Here is a 20,634-nt window from a genome sequence, read left to right as displayed (position 1 = left end):
GTGCCATGCATGTGTGTGTTAGTATTTGTTTACGTTTGCATGTGTGCGCAGAAGTTTTCGCTTGAATGCGGCCGCGTGCTTAACCCGCCGCCAACCTCATTTACTTTGCATGCTTCGAGATAAACTGTTGATGCCTTTATGATTCTTCTTCTGCTGCCATTCTTTTTGTTTTCAATAAGCAACCGTTGTACTTATCTACATACACACATAAATATAGTCACAAACATACATACATATGTATATATTTTAAATTATATACAAATATAGATTCTTGTATTTATATGACTATGCGTTGATATGCATTGCTGAGTAGAATTCCAAGGCTTCTTCGAGACTTAGCGTGGGAAGCATATTTCGAGAGAAGATCCGTTATAGAACGCTGGCGGACCCATTGAGATGCTAAGCACTATGAAATATCAGGCTTTCTAAAACCCCAAAATAGACAGATACAGTATTTATTGATGGTGGTTTGATATTGGCGAATCCTCAGCTTACGTCTCCTCGGATTATTCTCCTTGAGCAAGCTGATTTCACTATCTCAAAAGTATCGACAATATACTCTTCGCTTCATATTTATATATCATAAGAGTATCTGGTGGTTTTAAACGGCAGTTTTAACTGTGAGACTTCCAGCTGATTTACTAGAATTGAAACCCCAATTTCATTGACAGAGTTTGCCGCTCTAAGGCTGAGTTGGAACCTCATAGTATATTTCGGTTTTAAAAAGCACCACATTTAACTAATCGGGCGAACTAAGTGCCTGCTTACATATCGAAATCATAATTTGTCGAGATTATAGATCAATGAAATTCTGCTGGTTGGTTGAAAAAGAGAAGCGCAAGAGCACCAGACCGCTGAGGACCGCACTTAGGCCACTAACATTAAGGTCATTGTGTTTCCAAGTAGTAACCAGTTAAGCACTATCCAACAATTAATTATTCTCTTCTTTATTGGCGTAGACACCGCATACGCGGTTATAGCCCAGTTAGCAACAACGCGCCTGTCGTTCTTCTTTTTCGATATTTGGCGCCAATTGGAGATTCCAAGCGTAGCCAGACCCTTTTCCACCTGGGTTTTCCAACGGAGTAAAAGTCTTCCTCTTTCTCTGCTTCTCAACGGGTACTGCGTCGAATACTTTCAGAGCTGGAACGTTTTCATCCATTCGGACGACATGACTTAGCCAGCGTAAGACAGCTACACTGAACTATGTCAATGTCGTCGTATAGTACCTGCTCGATTCAGCTCTGCAGCTCAAATTATTGTCTCCAGCAATATATTGAAGTATCGGTATCGAACGGCTCGGAGAGGTCCTTCCCGATCCTGACGGAGCTTTGAAGTAGCATGTGTTCGAGACGCGAGACGTAAGACTGAATTGTAATCAGTCAGTTTGAAGCTATCTTCATAATATGGATTACTACAGAAGAAGTGCGCTCCTCCTCCAATAATTCTCACTTTAAGGACTTCTTCTAACATCCATTCAAGCCCAGAACTACAGCAGCGGTAACCAAACCATTTAGATCTCTATCACATCAGTATACATTTCCGGTCTCAAGCCCAGTTTCTCCGTATGATTTTGGTTTGTCGAAGTGGTGTTGCTTCAAGAGCCCGAAAATCCGCATTTGTTTAGTCGTTATATTTTCAAGGCTTTGTCCTCCCGTCCTTATTATATGGAGACATTTCTGTTTGCCATCAGAAAGCTCATTCTTAAACTTTTTGAATAAATAATGAAGGCCCATACTATAATTAAGAGATATCCGTAGTTAAAATTTTAGCAAACAGAATTTTTTTTATTTTGCAGAATGTCACGTAGTTGGTCGCCAATGCTCAGTCTTGACTCTGCACTCTTATCCAAAAAATCTATACAGAAAGCAACAATCTGGATAGCTTGAAGTCATTACACGAAAGTATGTGGATAGCTCTTTAAAATTGTATGATCGCTTGCTAGTCTAAATCAAGTGAAGATTATGTATGAGCAATCACACATTTTCGTACAAATTCTCCGAAATTTACACTAACTCCACTACTACAAATAGGCTTAAAAATATTGAATTTGAATTCATAAATATATATGTGTCAAATATACATAAGTATGTTTGCTTACGTTTTTATTAAGCCACTTGTATGTGAATATTTATAAACCGCTTTTTTTCAATTTGCCACATTTTTCACTTTCATATAAGCCGCGCCATCAAATCAGTGCCCATACTTGAATACCACTCGCTATACAATGTTCATATGTGTTTACGTAGATACATACCACATGTATGTATGTATTTGAAGTGTTTGTGCGTGTGTATGTGTGGATGCTTTGAATGCAACGCTTGCATCTTCTTATCAAACCGCCGATGTTGCAAAGCTATCAAAACTAAAACTGGCGCACAATGATCAGCACAATATTCTATATGGAGCATAAATATAGAAACGCTGGCCATTGAAATAAGAGCACTTATGGCGTTTTGTTTGTAGTATAGGCTTGAAGTTACAAATTAACAGACAAATATTTTAACATGGATTTAAATTAAATAATCTATAAACTGGTTTTGTTCGGTATTACCGTTGCTTTTGGCAATAATCCATGCCAAATTTCCTGAAGATATCTTTGTCAAACAAAAAAGTTTCCATACAAAAAACATTTTTTGGTGCTCAGTTTCTAAGACAGCTTCAGGCATTATACATTGCCTTATGGAAATAATCCAAGCCAAGCTTCATGAATAAATCTTGTGGAAAAAAAAAGTTTCCTTACAAGAACTTAATTTCGATCGATCCATTTGAATGACAGCTATATGTGATTCCAACAAATGCGTAGCTTTGTTGAGAGCAAAGAACGTGGTTAAAAATTCAGATCGAAGTCTGAAAAACTGGGGGACAAAGTAGTGTATATAAAGACCGACAGCTATTGATCATTCAATTATGGAATCTTTTCCGAAAATAACGCTTAACCCCATCTAATCCGATAGTCGGATCATTAGTTCACGAATTTATACCAATTTTGAATGAAGCAACATTTATTATTGCTTGAAAAAAATTTATAAGGATTTACTATCGCATGTTGATAAAATATTGCTTTTTGAAGTTTAAACAGTTGAAGCAAAAACTCGGCTTTATCACGGCGGATTGTCTACGCAGTGGACGCCCAAAAGAGATTGTTACCGTAGAAATCATCAAAAAAATCCACAAAATAATTTTGGATGACTGTAAAGGGAAGTTGTTCGAGATAGCAGGTACTCTAAAAATATAACAACTGATCATTTACATCAAAGCTTTCACGAATATTTGCGTATGACAAAGCTCTGTGTTAATAGAATAGCGCGAACTCACTCACTTGACCAAAAACAATAAGAAGTTGATGATTCGTAACGGTGTTTGGAGATGTTAAAGCGTAATGAAACCGAGTTTTTATGTAACAATAGTTGAAACATAGCTCCATCTTTTCACTTCGAAGTCCAATCCTTGACAATTCGCGATCTAGACAGTTTCACTCACGAAAAACGCCTACTCAACAACCCTTGAGCTCACGATAGAACAATTCACTTTTGGCTTGCGCATGGAATAAACCAGACTACCTTGCAAAAAGGTCAAAAAAACATATAACAGCATATAGTACATAGCGTTATGCAACATTTTTAAAGACGAAATCGCCGAAAATTTGCCGGATTTCAAGAAAAAGGAAGCAATGTTTCACACAAAGACAGGACACCGTGACACAAGTAAGTGAAAATGGTGGCAAAAATCTATAAATAGAGCTTCGAATTGCTTTGCATCCATCGTATTCTCAAGATCTGGCCCCAGCACTTTTTTTCTGTACTCAGATCTCAAAAGAATGCTCGCTGGAAAGAAATTTCCATCGAATGACAAGGTGATCGCCGAAACTAAGGCATATTTTGAAACAAAGGACAAAGTTACTCCAAAAATTGTATCGAGAAGTTGCGGAGTTGCTACAAACCCTAGATGGGAACCATGTTAAATAAAAAAAATAATTTTGCCAGTATTTCACAATCCGCGACTTTTCAATTGATCTGTTAACTATACATGAACAACTTAGCGGAAGCTTTGATAAAGCGTTGCCTACCATTGGGCTCAAGATCTCAATTTATCGAAGTCACACACCATACACAGTGAGAAAAAGTAACAATCAATGTTGAAATATTAATATGTAAAGTTTAAAAGAAGACATAAAATTTTGAAGAATTGAAGATATCTTCTTCTGTCAAATTATTTTAGTACCCTCTTTGCTTTTGTTGCAGGTGAAAAGAAATGACTATGTCGCGAAGAAACTGTGAAGAAAACCATTCATTGGATGCCTTTGACATATATATGGATACTGGTTGTAACTCAGGTACGATATTTTCTCAATTTAATATGTAGTTCATGGTGTGTATTTTGTTGTAGATATACCTGGAACCTTACAAGTCACTTTTTGTGTGTCCACTGTATACTTCCGATTCATACCGAAATGTGTATTCCACTTCGAACAGCGATTAATTTATTGGTCTCGTGGGATTTGCCTTTAATTGGCCATTTGCAAGACTTTCTTCGACATATTACAGCATTTAAAACATGTTCTTCATTCCTATGTCAGAAATTCAGAGAGAATATTTTTCTGATAATAGTATCTCCGTGTATCAAAAATGGGTTGAGCCCTCACATATTCAATATAAATATTTTCAAACTTCCGGGTGACTCTATACTGCATACAAACTAATATCAGGATTTTCGAACATCCGGCTGACTTTACTCCATATGATTGGTGATTGTAGGTGAAAATGAAATTCAGATAACTTAATATAAAGTTTTGCCAGCACCTGAAGGAATTTTCCGTCGTTAATTTTTGCAAGTTACTAGGTCACACCCAGATTTAGCCATAGCCATAGCCTTACTCGTTTTTCGTTTTTTGTTTTTTTTTTTGATTGATCGAGTTCTCTACTACCTTTGCGAAGTGGAGTCACGCCCTAAATATACTCCCGACCTTTAATGGTCTAGTAAGACACAAACCTTCTTAGATTACCTGCGATTTAAGTCAACAAACCAAAGTGTGGCGTCCTTTTTCGAACACTTCACCTTGGAACCTTCACTTGAAATATGCGAAAGTTTACTAAGCAGTAGAAAATAACCCTTTTCTATCGCTGAATCAATATTTGACACCTCTCTCTCTCTCAATTTCCTATCAAATTTAACCTCACTTTACGCCATGCAACTTATCACACGAAGTTCCGCAAAGTCGTAAAATTACTTTTATTACAAGAGATCGGCAACAAACGTATTGCATACGATACTATTTTATTGCCCAGCGCATGTACCGTTGTATGCGAAAGCACATTAGCTAAGGCATGCCACAAGCAAATCCGCAGCTAAAAGGGCGCTGCCTGCCGCCCAACAGCTTTTAGTGTTATTTCTGCACTGTGAGCGGTGCAAAGTGAATGAGTAAGTGCGCGGATTTAACGATTCGTTCGTTTAGAGAAATAAATCGCTGCTGCCGTTGGCCCCAAAACAATGTATCGAACGCGAGGCGGCAACAGCATTGCCATGACTTTGCTTTGGCTCGCTGCACTCGACGTTGCAGCCGCACCAACAGCAGCGGTGGCAATAACGACAAATGCCAGCGCGGCAATAACCAGTGCAACAACAACAATTGCTGTCACGACAACAACAACAACTACAACAACAATAACTGCCTCAAATCCGCAAATCCCATATACAGCAAATCGGAAAATAATTCCAAATACCCCACAATGGCTAAGAATGGCAACAGTTGCAGCGTCCGCTACGCCATACGCGCCCGCGTCCGAACCAGCTGCTGGCTTACCGCGCACAACAGCATTGGCTCTAGCCTCAGTTTCAGCGCTAATATCCACGCTGCCGCCATTGAGTCAAAGCAATGCTGCAAATTACTTCACTTTAGTCGGCAAATTTAATCCGGTCGGCGAAGCGGCATGGACGCGGGCAGCCGAGGCAGCCAGAGGGGCAGCAGCTGCTGTAAATGCAGCTGTTGCTGCCACAACGTTTGACAGTAATCCTAATACCAACAGTGGCAATAACAAAAATAACAACCCTACTTTCACCACACCGTTAAATGTTAGTCAACATCCTGGCGAGCTGTGCAATCGTCGTTGCATCGCTGGCGACAGTCGCATTTGCTATTTCAAATTTACACTAGAACATTACCAGGTCATGGGGGTGTACGTAAGCCAAAATTCTCTAACAAACTCATACACTCACACATACATACAAACATAAATGTCATAAAAATAACCACAACGTTTGTGTGTTCATATTCATACATGAATATATTTTTCTGTGCGCTCGTATTTATAAATATGGTACGTGGACCCGTTGTAACCCCAGTTTTTAGCACATACGTACATTCGGCCAACACTCAGCGAAGCGGCGAGCGCACAATAAAATATTGATTGTCACAAAAATATCCTCGCGTAGAGCAGACCGACTGCTGGTTTCCGGCAGCCTGCAACTTGCAACCAACAACTTCCTGAGTCCTGTATCCTGTGCTCTGTGCGACCATCAGCCGTCAAAGCGCTTTGGCATGCTGGCATAAGCATATTAACGTTTCGTTTTTTTTCACCGCGTGTTTTCCACTTTTTCTTAATTCGCCTTTTTTCCTGTTTTGCTATTTTATTGCGTTTCCGCTTGCATATTTCGTTGCGTCTCTGTCGCCTTAGCACTTACCGTTGACGTTGACTTAGCGCCTGCTACTGCTCCAATGCTGGCAAGCTGACTTTGACTCCGACAACTTCATCACAACTGTGGATATCGTTGTGTGGTCTTAAGGTAGCACTCCTAGTGGAATGTAGCGGTTTGGTTCAATCGTCGTCGTACTGCTTTCCACAATGTTCTACAACAAATTACAGAACTGAGGAAGTTATAAACGAGAACAGTTTGATACGTCAGTGATTCCTTGAAGGTAATTAGTTTCTTCGTAACTTGGTAAATTGATCATTTCACTAGATTTCTTGTTTGTAGAGGATAGGTTGCTCAGGCGTCCTCAAAACGCCTTTACCACATAATCGGATATGAGGTCTCGTGTTAAGAAACAATTATTTCATCCCTCTTGATAAGTTTAGATTAGATTTTTTAAAACAGATATCAGCTAATTATAAGTCACGAATATATTAATACATTTTTGAAGGCACGTTTCAATATCCAATACTTATTCGTTATATTCGAGATCCTCAAATCATTGCCTAGCCGTTTTTCTCGAGAGGGATATGCCAAGCATAAAGTAACTAAATTTTTCACTTTCGAAACAGACGTTACTCTTTCTATCTACATACTATCTTCTTTTTTCTATCAAAAACATAAAGCCGTCTTATCCAGTGTCATTTCATACCGAATTTTGATGTTCAACTTCTTATTTGAGCTTTGAATGGAATACAGATTTCGTGTTAAAATTGATGTCTGAAAGTTCGTCCAAGGAGAAGTATTAGATTTCCGCCTGACGTGAGTTCGATCTACCTTTTTTCTAAGCCAATTACATACATACCTACGTCAGGCATCAGAAAGTACTTCTAGAGCTCACCTTCGTTTGTTGTTGTGGTAACAGCAACCTAGCCCCCGTTAGGACAGTAAGGTTCAGACCATGTCTTCGAGGTCATCCAACGGTACGTTCAGGAAACTTGCTGTTTCAACGGGGTCGGACCATAGGGTGAGGGGTGTCAGATATTTAGGATGGTTCCTGATGTAACGGTTATCTAGCCCCGGTTAGAATTGTAAGGTTCAGATAAGTTGTCATCGGGGTCATCCAACGGTAGGCCCGAGAAACGTGCTCTATTGTTTAATGTCATCGAAAAGTTTGAGGAAGGGCCTCTTAATGTTCCAGGGAGGCGGTTCGGCTACAAGCAGGTGACTACAAAGATAATATCTACGAAAGCACTCCAGTAAAAACTGGAGTTTGTTATACTCCTTAAACTCACCTTCGGTGAAAACGAGCGCTTTGTCCTCTTTTTATGTAGAGTTTATGTTTTTTGCCTATCGTACTATTGAAAAGCTCAGCCCTTTTAGCCCGTCTTTCTTCTCATTTATCTTGAATTGGTGTTTTTTGTTCATTTCTTTACTATTTAGAAACTAAAAAGCTAATTGACATTCCTTGCTAAAAGAACCTTTAACGGAAATTTATATAACAAGATATTTACGAAGAGGTCTATCGATAAGTTTGGATTTCTTTACTGGCTTGTTTAAATACCATAGCTTTGAGGGACTTCATATTTCTGAAAGAGACTCCTGATAAGTAACATTTTGGGAGGAATATTGTTATATTCAGTTCACTGGCTTATCAACCGCGCCTGCATGCCTTCTGCTCTGCTGATCATAAACGCATTTTCGCTCCACTCATCAACAGCTTTCATTTCACCATTCCACCTCATAACATGCAATTCAACTGACGACTTACCGACATTCTATTTAAGTCCGCTCCCCAGCACTTGTTTTACACCCTAAACATTCAACATTAGACTGTCCTACATTTAACATTTTCCATTTCAATCGCTTTTACTGCACCAACTGTCACCTCTATTCTCAGTCCACCGGTACACCCTACTTTACACTTTCACGACATAATAATATTTTTTTCGCATACACTCTACTCCACATCTTCTCTCGCACACACAGCGCTTGTGGGCGTTGCGCGCTCGGCATCATCGCCGATTGCTATGCACCACAATGCATCTTGGCCGATGGTTATGAGAAGGGTGTAATGAGCATTAACCGGCAACTACCCGGTCCAGCCATTCAGGTGTGTCGCGGCGATTTGATTATAGTGGATGTGGCTAACCAAGCCCTTGGTACTGCAGCTGCTATACACTGGCATGGTCAGCATATGGTTGCGACCCCCTGGTCGGATGGTGTACCCTTTGTCACACAATGCCCCATACATTTTGCCAACTCGTTCCGTTACCATTTTTGGGCCACCGAAGCGGGTACGCATTTCTACCACTCGCACTCAGGTGAGTTTTTATTTCTTGTTTTCCCACTTTTTTTCTGCTTGAATGTAAAGTTTACTGTGTAGAAGCCAACGCTGCAGTTTTATCTTGCATCAACGCGGCAATTTTACACCATTACATCCGGTTTTCATTTTGCAATTTTCATGCTTACAAATGGTAATACAAAAGGTGAATATGTCAGGCACATTTTGACATTTCACAAGGGCAGGAAAATACTGGCAAATATTTGTTTTTTCCATCAACCTGTTATTATTTGTTGAAGGTATGAGAGGTTTAAAGAGTCAGTGGAGATTTCAGATAGCGACCTCAAAGTTAGTCTCTCAACTTTAAATTCTTTATAGGAAGAAGTGTAAAAAGTGCAGCTTCGATACTGAAGCCTCAGAAAAATTTGTTGGTAAACACTAAAAACATTGTCAAAGGAACTTCGAATCAACCATGAAATCAACTAAATTTCCGAAAACTCTGATTGTACATTCGACTACTGATTTCTGTGTTACACAAAAACCCCAGAAGGTCAGCTTTTTCATAAAACTTAGGCTTTCTCATATGTAAAGAAAAAAATGTATGTGAAGATGACGGAAGAGCTCGAATAACATTTCTGTCTGTTTTACGCTTGCAAAGACCCAGTACAATATATTTCTTTACTCGAACAAGAAATTGGAATCGCTCAGTTATTAATATTATAATTCGTTCTATATCCTGTTTTGTAGAAGAGCTCGTTTTCGAATTAAAAATAATGTATTCAAACTACTCGGAATACGCTCCTCAATTCCACATTACTTATTACTTTTTCTCTACTTTCAGGTCACCACAAGGTCAATGGTCAATATGGCGCCCTAATTGTGCGCGATGAGCCCGCTGCCATGCTCAGCAAAGACACCTATGACTTCGATTTACCTGAACACTATATGCTCATAGCCGACTGGATGCATACATATGGCGAACAATATTTTCCTGGAGAGCCTTCTTCAGCTGGCATATTTCCAGATTCTGTGCTGATCAATGGTCGTGGTATATATTATACCAAAGAGGGTGTACGTGTGCCAACAGTGGTGCCACCAATGCGTTATTACGTTTTACCGGGAAAACGCTATCGCTTCAGACTTATAAATTCGATTAGTCACTCGTGTCCGTTTCAATTGCAGGTATTTAATAACTACCGTCGGTTTTGAGGCTCTCGTTTAGGGGAAGTTTTTTTCTGCGGGTGTACAGAAGCCGCTGGGCTGTCTGAAGCTAAATATTTCAGATATTCTCTCTCTTTAATACAGTGCTTTAGAATATTTAATTTCATTCCATTATATTTCCAGATCGAACGTCACAACATGAGCATCATTGCTTCCGATTCTTACGATTTGAAGCCGTACGCCTTCGATACAATCATCTCAAATGCCGGTGAGCGTTACGATTTCGTTGTATTCACTAATAATACTGAGGGTGATTACTGGATTCGTGTACGCGGTATAGGTGTTTGTGCCATCTTGCCGACAGAGTCATTTGCGCTGCTACGCTATATGAGCAATGAAGTTACTGTAAATTCTAATGAGGAACGTCCATTACCACCGATGCCGTTGTATAATGAAACCTACGTTTCGGGGGTGGTGAGTAAACTTTTTATATGGGCATACATACATAAGTAGAATTTTGAAAGAGAGTATTTTCACGGGCCTTTTCCAAGATTTGGCGCATGGTGAATATCTGGTCGGTTGTTGATTTTCCAGGCTTAAAGCCAAACCGTTAACGTGACGATGGGTTTTATTCTTTCACACAATATGCTCAATAGAATCTTATATACGATGCTGACGAGTCTTATCCCACTGTCGTTGGGGCTGATTGTGTGGTCTCCCTGTTTGTGGATTAGGCAGAGCACACATAAATTCCAATCGTTAGCTATGCTTTCGTCCGACCATACTCTGTATAGAAACTGATGCATGCTCCTTATCACCTCTTCGCTGCTGTATTTGATTAGCTCGGCCGGCAAAGCGGCCCCCGTCGCCTTCTTGTTTTTAGGCTGATAACTGCTATTCGAACTTCTTTGTGGTCGGGCAATGGAACGTCTGCTCCATCGTCTTCGATTGGGGAATCGGATTCGCCTTCTCCTGGCGTTATATATACTTTCACTGAAATTCAGCAGGTTGGCGAAGTGTTCCCTCCATTATTTTAGTATAATCTGAGCATCAGTCAAGAGATCACCTCTACAAGAGTATGCTCCGGTCTTGAAACCTTCTATTAGTCGCCGCATCTTTTCGTAGAATTTTCGGGCATTACCCCTGTCGACCAGCTTGTCAATCTCGTCATACTCAGGTATTTCGGCCTCTCAATTTTGCTGTCTGCAAATGCGTCTCGATTCCCTCTTCAACTCTTGGTATCTATCACATCCCGCACGTGTTGTGGTCGATCATAACATTACGAGGTAGGCAGTCTATTTCTCGTCGTACCAGCTGCGATGAGTATTTTTATTATTATCAGCGAAATAACTTGTATATTGAATACGATCGAACCGACGTCACGCGACCGCTTGAAGATTTACAAGTTTGATTCGTACCCGACTTACACCCAAAAACGTTTATTAAACTCAATGAAACTCACAGTTTTGACATAGCTTTTCGCATGCGGTCTACTATCAACAAAGAAGCTTATAAAATTCAATATCTTACTTAATCTTTGCGTTTCACTCCTTTTCTACTTATCTGCCGCTCACCAGTTCCTCAATCACCCCAATGGCAGCTGTGGCGCAAGCGACAATCACTGCATTAGCGAATTGGAGTCACTGGAACAGGACGAAATACTGCGCACTGCCACACCGGATCACCAGTTCTTCCTTGCATTTCACAATTTTCCAGTGCCAAATAGTGAAATCTTCAAAAATGGCAACTACTATCATTTCGCGAGTACGTCCTTGTCACAATCTCCCATTTCATATCGTTAATTCTCATCAACTTTTTTCAGATCTGCAGAATAATCTAACCATTGTGGGCGCTATCAACAATTTAAGTTTCGTCTTTCCAAGCTACCCACCGCTAACGCAACCCGAGGCTATGAACGATACACAATTTTGCACTGAACTTGAACGTCCGGCTCATTGTCGTGGTAATCGCCTGTGTCCGTGTGTGCATCGGCTACTCGTCCGGCACGGTAGTGTGGTCGAACTGATATTAGTCGATGAAACGGAATGTAAGTAACTGGGGGCCTATACCTTCATATGTACATACATGTAGTTATAACTGCAAAATAAGGTCAGCGTATTTAATTTTCACTTTTAATTGCCCACTAAAGCTCAAAATGCACAAGGGTATGATGATAGTACATTTGTATGTGCTGTTGTAGTTGTTGCATTACATTAACCATTTTCTTTCCAAATATGTTCCTAATTTCCGTATTTTTGTTTTTGTACTATATTATTTTTTATATATACATTTTATATTACATATAAAGGGTGGTTCATATGTGGAACATTTTTTTTATTTGAAATTATTTGACACCTCATCGACTTCGTACAGGAAATGGTTTTCATTGAAGTTTTCTATGACCTCAGAGCAAGTTTCTAAATTTTTGTATAAGTCACATTCGGTTTGGCAGTAACCTTATCAAATTGGAGCTTCACAGTAACCGATAACGGATAATTCAAAACCATCAATCGCTAAGACTGTATAGGAGGTTTTTTGGTTCTCCTTTCGTCCATGGTTTGCCTCTGCTGCCACCCGCCCTTCAGAGGAGGCATGCTGCTTCGAAAGCTGAGTATGTTCTGAGTCTATATCTGAGATGGTACTTATCGGTTCGGATACTGAGAGTGTACCTCTGAAGCGGCCCAGTTCGTTCACATAAGTTTTCCAGTCTGTTTTGAACTAATTCTCATATATCGGTAGGTCTAGGTCCCCAAAATTAACTTTGAAGTCGATGTGTCTGTGGTCGGGAAAGGAGTGCTCTAAAGAGAATTTTCAATCCGATACAAATCTTCTGCACTTCTTTTGCATATGATTATTTCTAAGAATTTCCACCTACGCCTATTGATAAAGGAGGGATTGTTAAATAAGATAAATGGATGAGAATTGCACCGCCACCTAAAGTGTTTTGTGCCCTCTTTTAAGTCATAACGACCACTTAGCCCCATCATATTCATAAGTCCCAATCTACTGATAGTCAATTAGTAGGTATTCTGGGGTTTCAGGCTCCCATGTTATGTACATATATGCTTCTTGAGCTTCTAGTGGCCGGAATGCGATAACTCGCCTTTGTCCTTACGGAAGTTTATTACATATTTAAAACTGTTGATGTTATAACCCCCCTTTAGCAACTTGAAGTTGTTGCCCATACCTCTCCCTGCCTGCTCCTTCTTCCTTGCGGAGCTGCTCCTTTATGGTGGTATCTACCGCGATGAAGGGTTCATCACTTACCATGTAAATGGAAGTTGCGGAGCGGGCGAGCTTATCATCCCAGCAATACCTTTGTGACCGGACACCCAGATAAGGACTATTGAGCCTTTCTCTATACTCATGCACCAGTAGCGCTTTGATCTCGTAGATTGAGATAGCTTAAGTGCCACTTGACTATCGCTAAGTATGGATACACGTTCTTTGTCAATCAAAGTTACGTTGGAAGTTTATCTCTACGCTCCGACTTATGGCAAAGACCTCTGCTTGAAATATACTTGGAGAATATCCATATATATAGAAACTTTAGTGCATGGACGTGCGACTTCTGCACCAATTCCATCCGACGTTTTCGAGACGTCAGTGTACCATACGACTGTGGTATCCCAAAGCAGTAGACAAAGAGTGGAAGGGGTGTTAACAATATTTATAGTGAGTAGGTTCATGGATTTAGCGAATTCCTTTATTCCTTTAGCATTACTGTTCGAGTCACTCTAGACTGTACGATAAGAATTAGAATCTGTCCCAATAATGAGTTTCATGCCTGTTTTTTCCGGGTACTCCGTGATCTTCCTAATTTTTTTATGGAAGACGGAGATGAGAAGTCAAAAGGCATTGCATTAGTCGACCCTTCTGAGAAAGAGTCAGCCCTACCCACCTGCCATTCCAATCAATCAATTGTTTGACAATAATTATTTGTCTATCATTTCGTAACGTTGATTTGCAACTCAGACATTTGCGCTTATAATATTTGTCGCACTATTTTGCTACAAAACCATAAAAATACTAGACAAACCACAGTATGGACCACCTTTAATAAACCAACACCGTTACCGTTGCTCAACTGCTTTGTAGTGGTCGGTCGCTTGCATCATCCATTTCATTTGCACGGCCATCGTTTTATCGTTACTGCCTTGGGACGTGATTCTGCTGGAATGCCAATGTCTGTTTCAACTGCCAAACGATTGAAAGTCAACAACAATTTGTTGGCACATAACAGCAACAACACAAGGCCACCATTTAAGGATACCGTATCGATACCGAGTCGCGGATATGCAGTCGTACGCTTTCGAGCTGAAAATCCAGGTGAGCTTCAATATCAATGTACATAAGCATGTTTGTTATGTTTGTTTGACTTTAAATCGAGAAATAACTTCATATCTGAGAGAGAGTGGGAAGTGAAAATAATACTTTCATATGTGGATGCTGACAGTACCGGAAGCTACCGTATATGCACTCAAAAGATTTTATATAATATTCAGGAATTGTTAAATTATTATGCTTCATCTATGATATCGTCTTCTCTAAACGAAGAGCTATTTCAGAGTTCCATTTTGTTTTTTCGTTACGCCGAGATGTTCTTTTAGCGATGGATCCAAGTAGAGGCAATTTTTTCGATAATTGAAAACTGAATAGACTATGCCCAGAACGCAGTGAAGAAGACATAGCAGCCGTAGCTGAAAGTTTATACGAAGACCGTTGAGAGTCGATTCGGCGCAGTTCGCAGCAACTCGACTTAATACATTTTAAGTCGAGATCTTCAGTGGTAAGCGTACAAAATACAGCTTGTGCAAGAACTTAGGCCGCTCAACCTTCCCAATCGACATCGCTTCGCTCTAAGAGGCTCTTGAAAGGTTCCAAGAAGACTCGGCGTTTGCGAGCCAACTTTTGTTCAGCGATGAGCCCCATTTCTGGCTCAATCGCCGCCTTTGGAACGAAGAGAAACCTGAAGCGATTCAAGAGCTGTCATTTCATTCAGTACAAGCATCGGTTTGGCGTGGTTTGTGGGCCTTCACAAAGGATGCCGATGAGTAAGTAACCGCGCTCGCGATCTCGGCGGCATTTGGTTTCAACAAGACTTCTCACATATCTCTGCAATCTATGAATTTATAGAGAGAATACTTCACTTCACATTTTCGGCCGGTCGATTGGCCACCAAGAGTGAGTGATATCACACCGTTAGACTTTTTTTTGTGGGGATATGTTAGATCTAAAGTCTATGCGGACAATCTCGCTTCGATTCAGGTCGCTCTGCGACTGCGTTGAATGCATTGTAGCCGCGAGGACCAATGTTCTACGAGCAATTGTGCTGTATGCTAGCAAAAACGAGGCAAATATTCTCTTCCATGACCTCAATCGTCTCAAGATTATCTGTATAGAAAAACAAATTCACGTAACTTCATAAAAAATAGTTTACCGTTTTTAAATCGCACGATCTCGGAGTCCACGCCACAGGTTTACTATAAGATGTAGTGCGCTCACGAAAAAGTCGTTCCCATTGACTTTAACATTATGAGCGTCTCCATTTTTTAAAATATATAGATCAGTGATTCTCTCTGTCTGTAGAGCTGACCAAGCAATGAGTTTTCAATAATGTAACGGCCTCTCAATAATGTCTTGTGCATGAACAGCACTCCAAAAGTGACTGCAAAATTTTCTTGTGAAAATGGGGATCGAAGGCCTTTCGTTTTGGGCCTCTTTATCAAACGTGTTGGATTTTGTAATTCCGCAAATCAAGATCCTTCATTAAAATCTTCCATAAAGTGAATGGGCCATGTTTTAATGGATGGACACATCCTTTACAAGCATTCTCTTCCCGAGTTTATCGGCTAGCCGGACGGAGAATGCTTCTTAATATAAGTTCCAGTTCGCTTGCAGTCTACATCGTTAGAAAGCGCAGACATTATTCGATTACTAGTAGCTCTCTGTGTTAACTTGTCTTCTATTCATTCCTATTGACAGTATTTATGCAGAACGGAATAATTCCTGAGTCAGAATTTCTACAGAAGTATTCGTGAAAATACGGCTATGTGTGAATGTGAAACAAAGATCGTTTTATGCCTGAATCAATTTTGATCTTCGCCGTGTAAATGAGGCTCAAGGGTTTAGGTATAATCTATATTCTAACCGACATTAAAAAGTTCTTTCTAATAGGGGTCGTTCCTCGGCAGATAATTATAAACTTACGATTGATTTTCTTGCTTTCTAATTAAACCCATTAACTGGCCAATCCGAGGCCTTTGTAACTTACGCTACTTACTCTCCGTTTGTAGGTGAGGAGAGCTAATCAAGAGGCTCTCTAACCTGAACATACCTCCGTATATAGTTTTCGAGAAATGCACTGAACTACCCTGAGGCATAAAACTTCTCAGCACAATCCATCACCCTAATCGGCGTAAAGTTTGTAGGTCATTTCATTTTGAAGCTTAAGGATGTCCGCTAAGTCGGTAGTCAAAGCCGACCCGCCCGTAAATGTGAGTGTTGCGCAGATGAGAAAATGTGCTCAGCTCGTCTTTGAGCTTCTACTTTTATGCGGGTACTTTAAGTCAGCATTATACCTAAGTCTAATTGGCTTGGGGTTATTTCCTACTAACTTTGTGAAATTAATTGAAATTACTTAGCTGGAACTCTGTGTATTTTATTATTGCTACTGTCTGTTATTGATGTTTATTTAACATATAAATACCAACACAAATGGACTCATCAATTGCGCCACTTTCGTAGCGTGGAAATAATGGACCTGTATCCATTAGTATTTTATTAGTCTCGGGAAAGTGCATTTCATTTTAATTGCCCAAACAATTTGATTTCGATATGCATGTTCTTCTTCTGTGTGTACATATACTCGTATATACGTATTGTTTTTGTATCCAAGTACATACATACATATACAACAGTTTATTCGACCTCGTGCTATATTGCACCAGGCGGTTTGTGTGTGTGTGTGTGTATATATGTATATGTGTGCGAAGCACAATGAAAATCAGCCAACGTCCGTAGGCTCCTTAGATTGAAGTGGAGTCAGAGTAGTTTGTTGGACGTGCTTAATATAATTTCAATTGAAACCAATTTTCCATGCCATTAACTCACGACGATAATAATCGTAAAACACTTGCGGCATACAACATAATCCTGCCACAATCGTTGAATAAAAAACGAAAAACTTTATTGACAATATTTCTTACAAATATGTATTATACACAGACGCACAGACAAACCAGTCCACAGCGACAATAATTTTACCGACGAAGGCATGACTATACAAGTGGCCACATGTGTAAACGAAAACAAATGCGGTGGAAAAAAAATTCGATAGATGGTAGAAGGGAGAAATAAACGGAGTGATATTAAATAAACCATGTGGAATTTAAACTACTAACAACTCTAAACAGATTAAAAAGGACGATAAGTCAATAACTAAATATGCCCAAGATGGTATGAGAGAGCTTAATACGAGCCGCTGTAAAAATTCAACGATGCCGTGGCACCGCCCACATTTAGATGGGATCACATATCTCGGGACCCTGCCGACAGATTTCGACTAAATTTAGTACGTGATAGTCTTGTCACATTCCTATGTCTCAGTGCGAAATGGACGAAATCGGACTGCAACCAAACCTACTTCCCATATAGCCAAATCACGTCTTCAAGTTCTTTTTGCGGATGAAAGGCTCTCGATCTTGTGATTGTTGGAATAAACATTTTCTCTGATTTTCCGCTTTTTCGCTGAAAAACATTAATTTGCAGGTTTTGCTGAAGAAATCGGACTAAAACAGTTGGGTCTTTCTTCTTTTCTCTGATTATTTTAGTCTCTTTGCGAGCGTTGAGTACCTTTGGTTGGCCTGATCTTGCCGCATTCTCTTGCACACTGTGGATGGCGAGAAGTCGTTGGAGCAGAGACGTAATGAGATTTTTCACGAACGGGTCGCAGTTGGAAGAGTAGGTTGTAGGGGAAGTTTTCTGTAAAGAGCTCACCGTCAATCTTAGCTTCAGGCTACTAAATCACTGTAGTGTTTTTCAGGCAAAAGCGGTTGCTGTTAAGGATGCGCTAGACGTACTACCACGCTGTGCAGCCTCTTTTAAAAAGGTGAGCATTTATCTCACGGTAGAGGGAGAGACTCCTGTACCACTTTTTGACCCAGAGTAGAATGCAAAAGATTATCCGAAGTAGTTGTTCTTATAAAGCTTCATCTTGGTACAATGAACCCCTATTCTTACTGAACATTGTCTAATATTGTTGCTTTAAGGTTAAACATCTTCCCGGATGCAAGTTGTCAAAGTTGGATGGAGAAGGGTGAGGTGGAAACATTCTCCTCAATTCTCCAGCATTCGCAAGACTGGAAATGAAACATCTCGGGAGTCTTATCTTTGACGAACCATGAAACATAGCCGAAACCAACTTTAGCTGGCTGAAAAAAATATATATTTTTGTATTACCATCAAAACCTAAGTTTTCTGTGAGAAAAAGTGACGAAATTTTTAAGAAAGAAGAAGAAGAAATAATTTTTTGGTTTAAGTGTTGCACCCTAATATTAAAATATACTCACATCATAAAGCCTAATATTATGTATTGTTCATTTAAATAAAATTTTATAAATGGAAAATATTCAGAATACAAATTCGTAACTCAGTTGATATGCCTCCAAGTAAACTCGTATTTAAATTCAAAATGCAAAATATATTATTTTAGCATTCGAGCTAATTACATTCTACTCAATATTTGGTGAACTCATTTTAATATTCACGCATGTGCCACAAATTAAAACAGTTATGTTTAACATTGCTTTTGTTTCACTCCCCTCACTCAGTCTCTCTCGCAATGACTAATATTTGGTATTTTTCCACAGGATTCTGGCTAATGCACTGCCACTATGAATGGCATTTGTCCATCGGCATGGGCTTAATTCTGCAAGTGGGCAACACCAGCGAAATGGTGCCAACACCAAAAGGATTCCCCAGCTGTGGTAATTACCTACCCGAACTGAATGAGCTGCAAGCATTTCGCGCTAAAAAATTATATTTCATGTAATATTTGTAAAATGACTTATTATTATGTGTAAATTTAGACATATTATTCGAAATACTAAAAATACACACTATTTTCAGACAATGGTTGGAAATTTTAGAAATTTTTACTTGAAATCTAGCCTATATTAGATAATTACAGCATGTTGGCAACATTTATAAATTTGGAAAATTTCAGCGCTACATGCGATGAAAGCAAAGACAGAGTGTTCACTGTGGGCAAGAAATAGTAAGACTTTTTCATTCAAATTTCACGTGAGAACACATAAGTCGAAATATTTGTTTTCTAGGTTAGTATGACTGTCAGTTACATTTGTGCCAAATGTCACATCAAAATAACAATTGGAAACGCTTGTCTTTCTGAAATACGAGGTTTGACAATTAAGTAATGAGACTGAATGAATGAAATTGCATTCGGCGATGAGTGAATATGCGGAATCAAATTTCTTGTGCCGAGACGTTAAGAATATTGGAAAAGGCCATCAATGATTACAGTTTGTCTGGAGTAAATGTTTTTGATTGGAAAAAATTATTCAAAGAGAGTCGCATTGACGACGGACTACGTCCAAGACAGCCATCAACATCAATAAGATCAACACGTCAATAAAATAAATGATTTCGTACTTCAAAATCGATGAACGAAAATCTTACTGAATCGTTGGAATATCGGAAAGATCAAAATACCATTTAGAAAGACAATTTGGGCTTAAAAAAGTGAAATCACAATTGATTCCAAAATCACACATTTTTTTCGAAAAACAGCGTTGCGCTAACATCTGTGAAACAATGCTTTCCGTCTACCAGTGTGTCATGAAACGTACTACTACTAGTGATGAGCCTTGGATCTAAGCTTACGATCCAGAAACAGACAATCAATCGGCTGAATATCGTGACAAAAGTGAAAAGAAGCGGAAAAAACCACGTAACAAATTAAGGTTCTGTTGACAGTTTCGAGGTGTGGTGCCCTCCGAATTCCTTCCAAGATCCCGTTGGGAGTTAAAGATGACGTGATGTTAACAACTCGAAACGGCATTTTTGTTTTACAGATTTGTGTAAAATTTGGCAGTTTGTTGAGTAAGAATTAGATGAAATCGACACGAACGATCACTCATGACTCACGTCTATAGCCCAGTCAAATGGCCGCCAAGATCATGCAATTCAATGCGTCTGGATTAAATGCTCTGGATGTATGTTCAATCAACAGGAGTTCGAAGGCAGCATTCAGCCTTCTTTAACCGGAATTCCAGCCAAAATGCTAGACCGAAAATTGGCATAATTATAACGCTTCACCTTGTTATAATTTTGTAACTGTCGTTTCTTGTCTCATTTACCGTTACACGCACAAGTTATGAATATTTTCAAACTTTACACTATTTACCATAAGATAATGGCAACCCTGGCAGTTAATACATTTGTTCAGGTAAATTTTCGTATCTTAACCGAAATGACAAACGGTATTTATATTACCGTTCTTAGTTTTGCCTTTGTTGTTGTAACTGACAACGAGTCAA

The 20,634-nt window shown here is 39.5% G+C and overlaps 1 protein-coding gene across 2 annotated transcripts; it reads left to right on the top strand.

Moving 5' to 3' along the window:
• Positions 1–5,413: 5,413 nt before the first annotated feature.
• LOC105222003 (uncharacterized) lies at positions 5,414–19,212 on the top strand. 2 transcript variants are annotated; one of them, XM_011199159.4, is made up of 8 exons: positions 5,414–6,176; positions 8,620–8,954; positions 9,756–10,096; positions 10,259–10,549; positions 11,653–11,839; positions 11,898–12,122; positions 14,174–14,404; positions 18,946–19,212. In XM_011199159.4, exons 1-8 carry the CDS (start codon positions 5,491–5,493, stop codon positions 19,125–19,127), a joined length of 2,478 nt encoding a protein of 825 aa, XP_011197461.3. In that variant the 5' UTR covers positions 5,414–5,490; the 3' UTR covers positions 19,128–19,212. The 2 variants fall into 2 exon arrangements, with proteins under 2 accessions (XP_011197461.3, XP_049303386.1); XM_049447429.1 differs by lacking the exon at positions 14,174–14,404 and having other exon boundaries at positions 18,946–19,074.
• The last annotated feature ends 1,422 nt before the right edge of the window (positions 19,213–20,634 follow it).

Source organism: Bactrocera dorsalis, chromosome 2 (assembly GCF_023373825.1).
Source record: "Bactrocera dorsalis isolate Fly_Bdor chromosome 2, ASM2337382v1, whole genome shotgun sequence".
NCBI lineage: Eukaryota > Metazoa > Arthropoda > Insecta > Diptera > Tephritidae > Bactrocera > Bactrocera dorsalis.
This window is presented reverse-complemented; position numbering and strand designations above follow the sequence as displayed.

Excerpts from the sequence above, each read along its gene's own strand:
- LOC105222003 (XM_011199159.4), top strand. The coding sequence starts at position 5,491 with ATGTATCGAACGCGAGGCGGCAACAGCATTGCCATGACTTTGCTTTGG. Across the intron at positions 6,177-8,619 it reads CATTACCAGGTCATGGGGGT|CGCTTGTGGGCGTTGCGCGC; the intron begins GTACGTAAGCCA and ends TCGCACACACAG. Across the intron at positions 14,405-18,945 it reads CTTTCGAGCTGAAAATCCAG|GATTCTGGCTAATGCACTGC; the intron begins GTGAGCTTCAAT and ends ATTTTTCCACAG.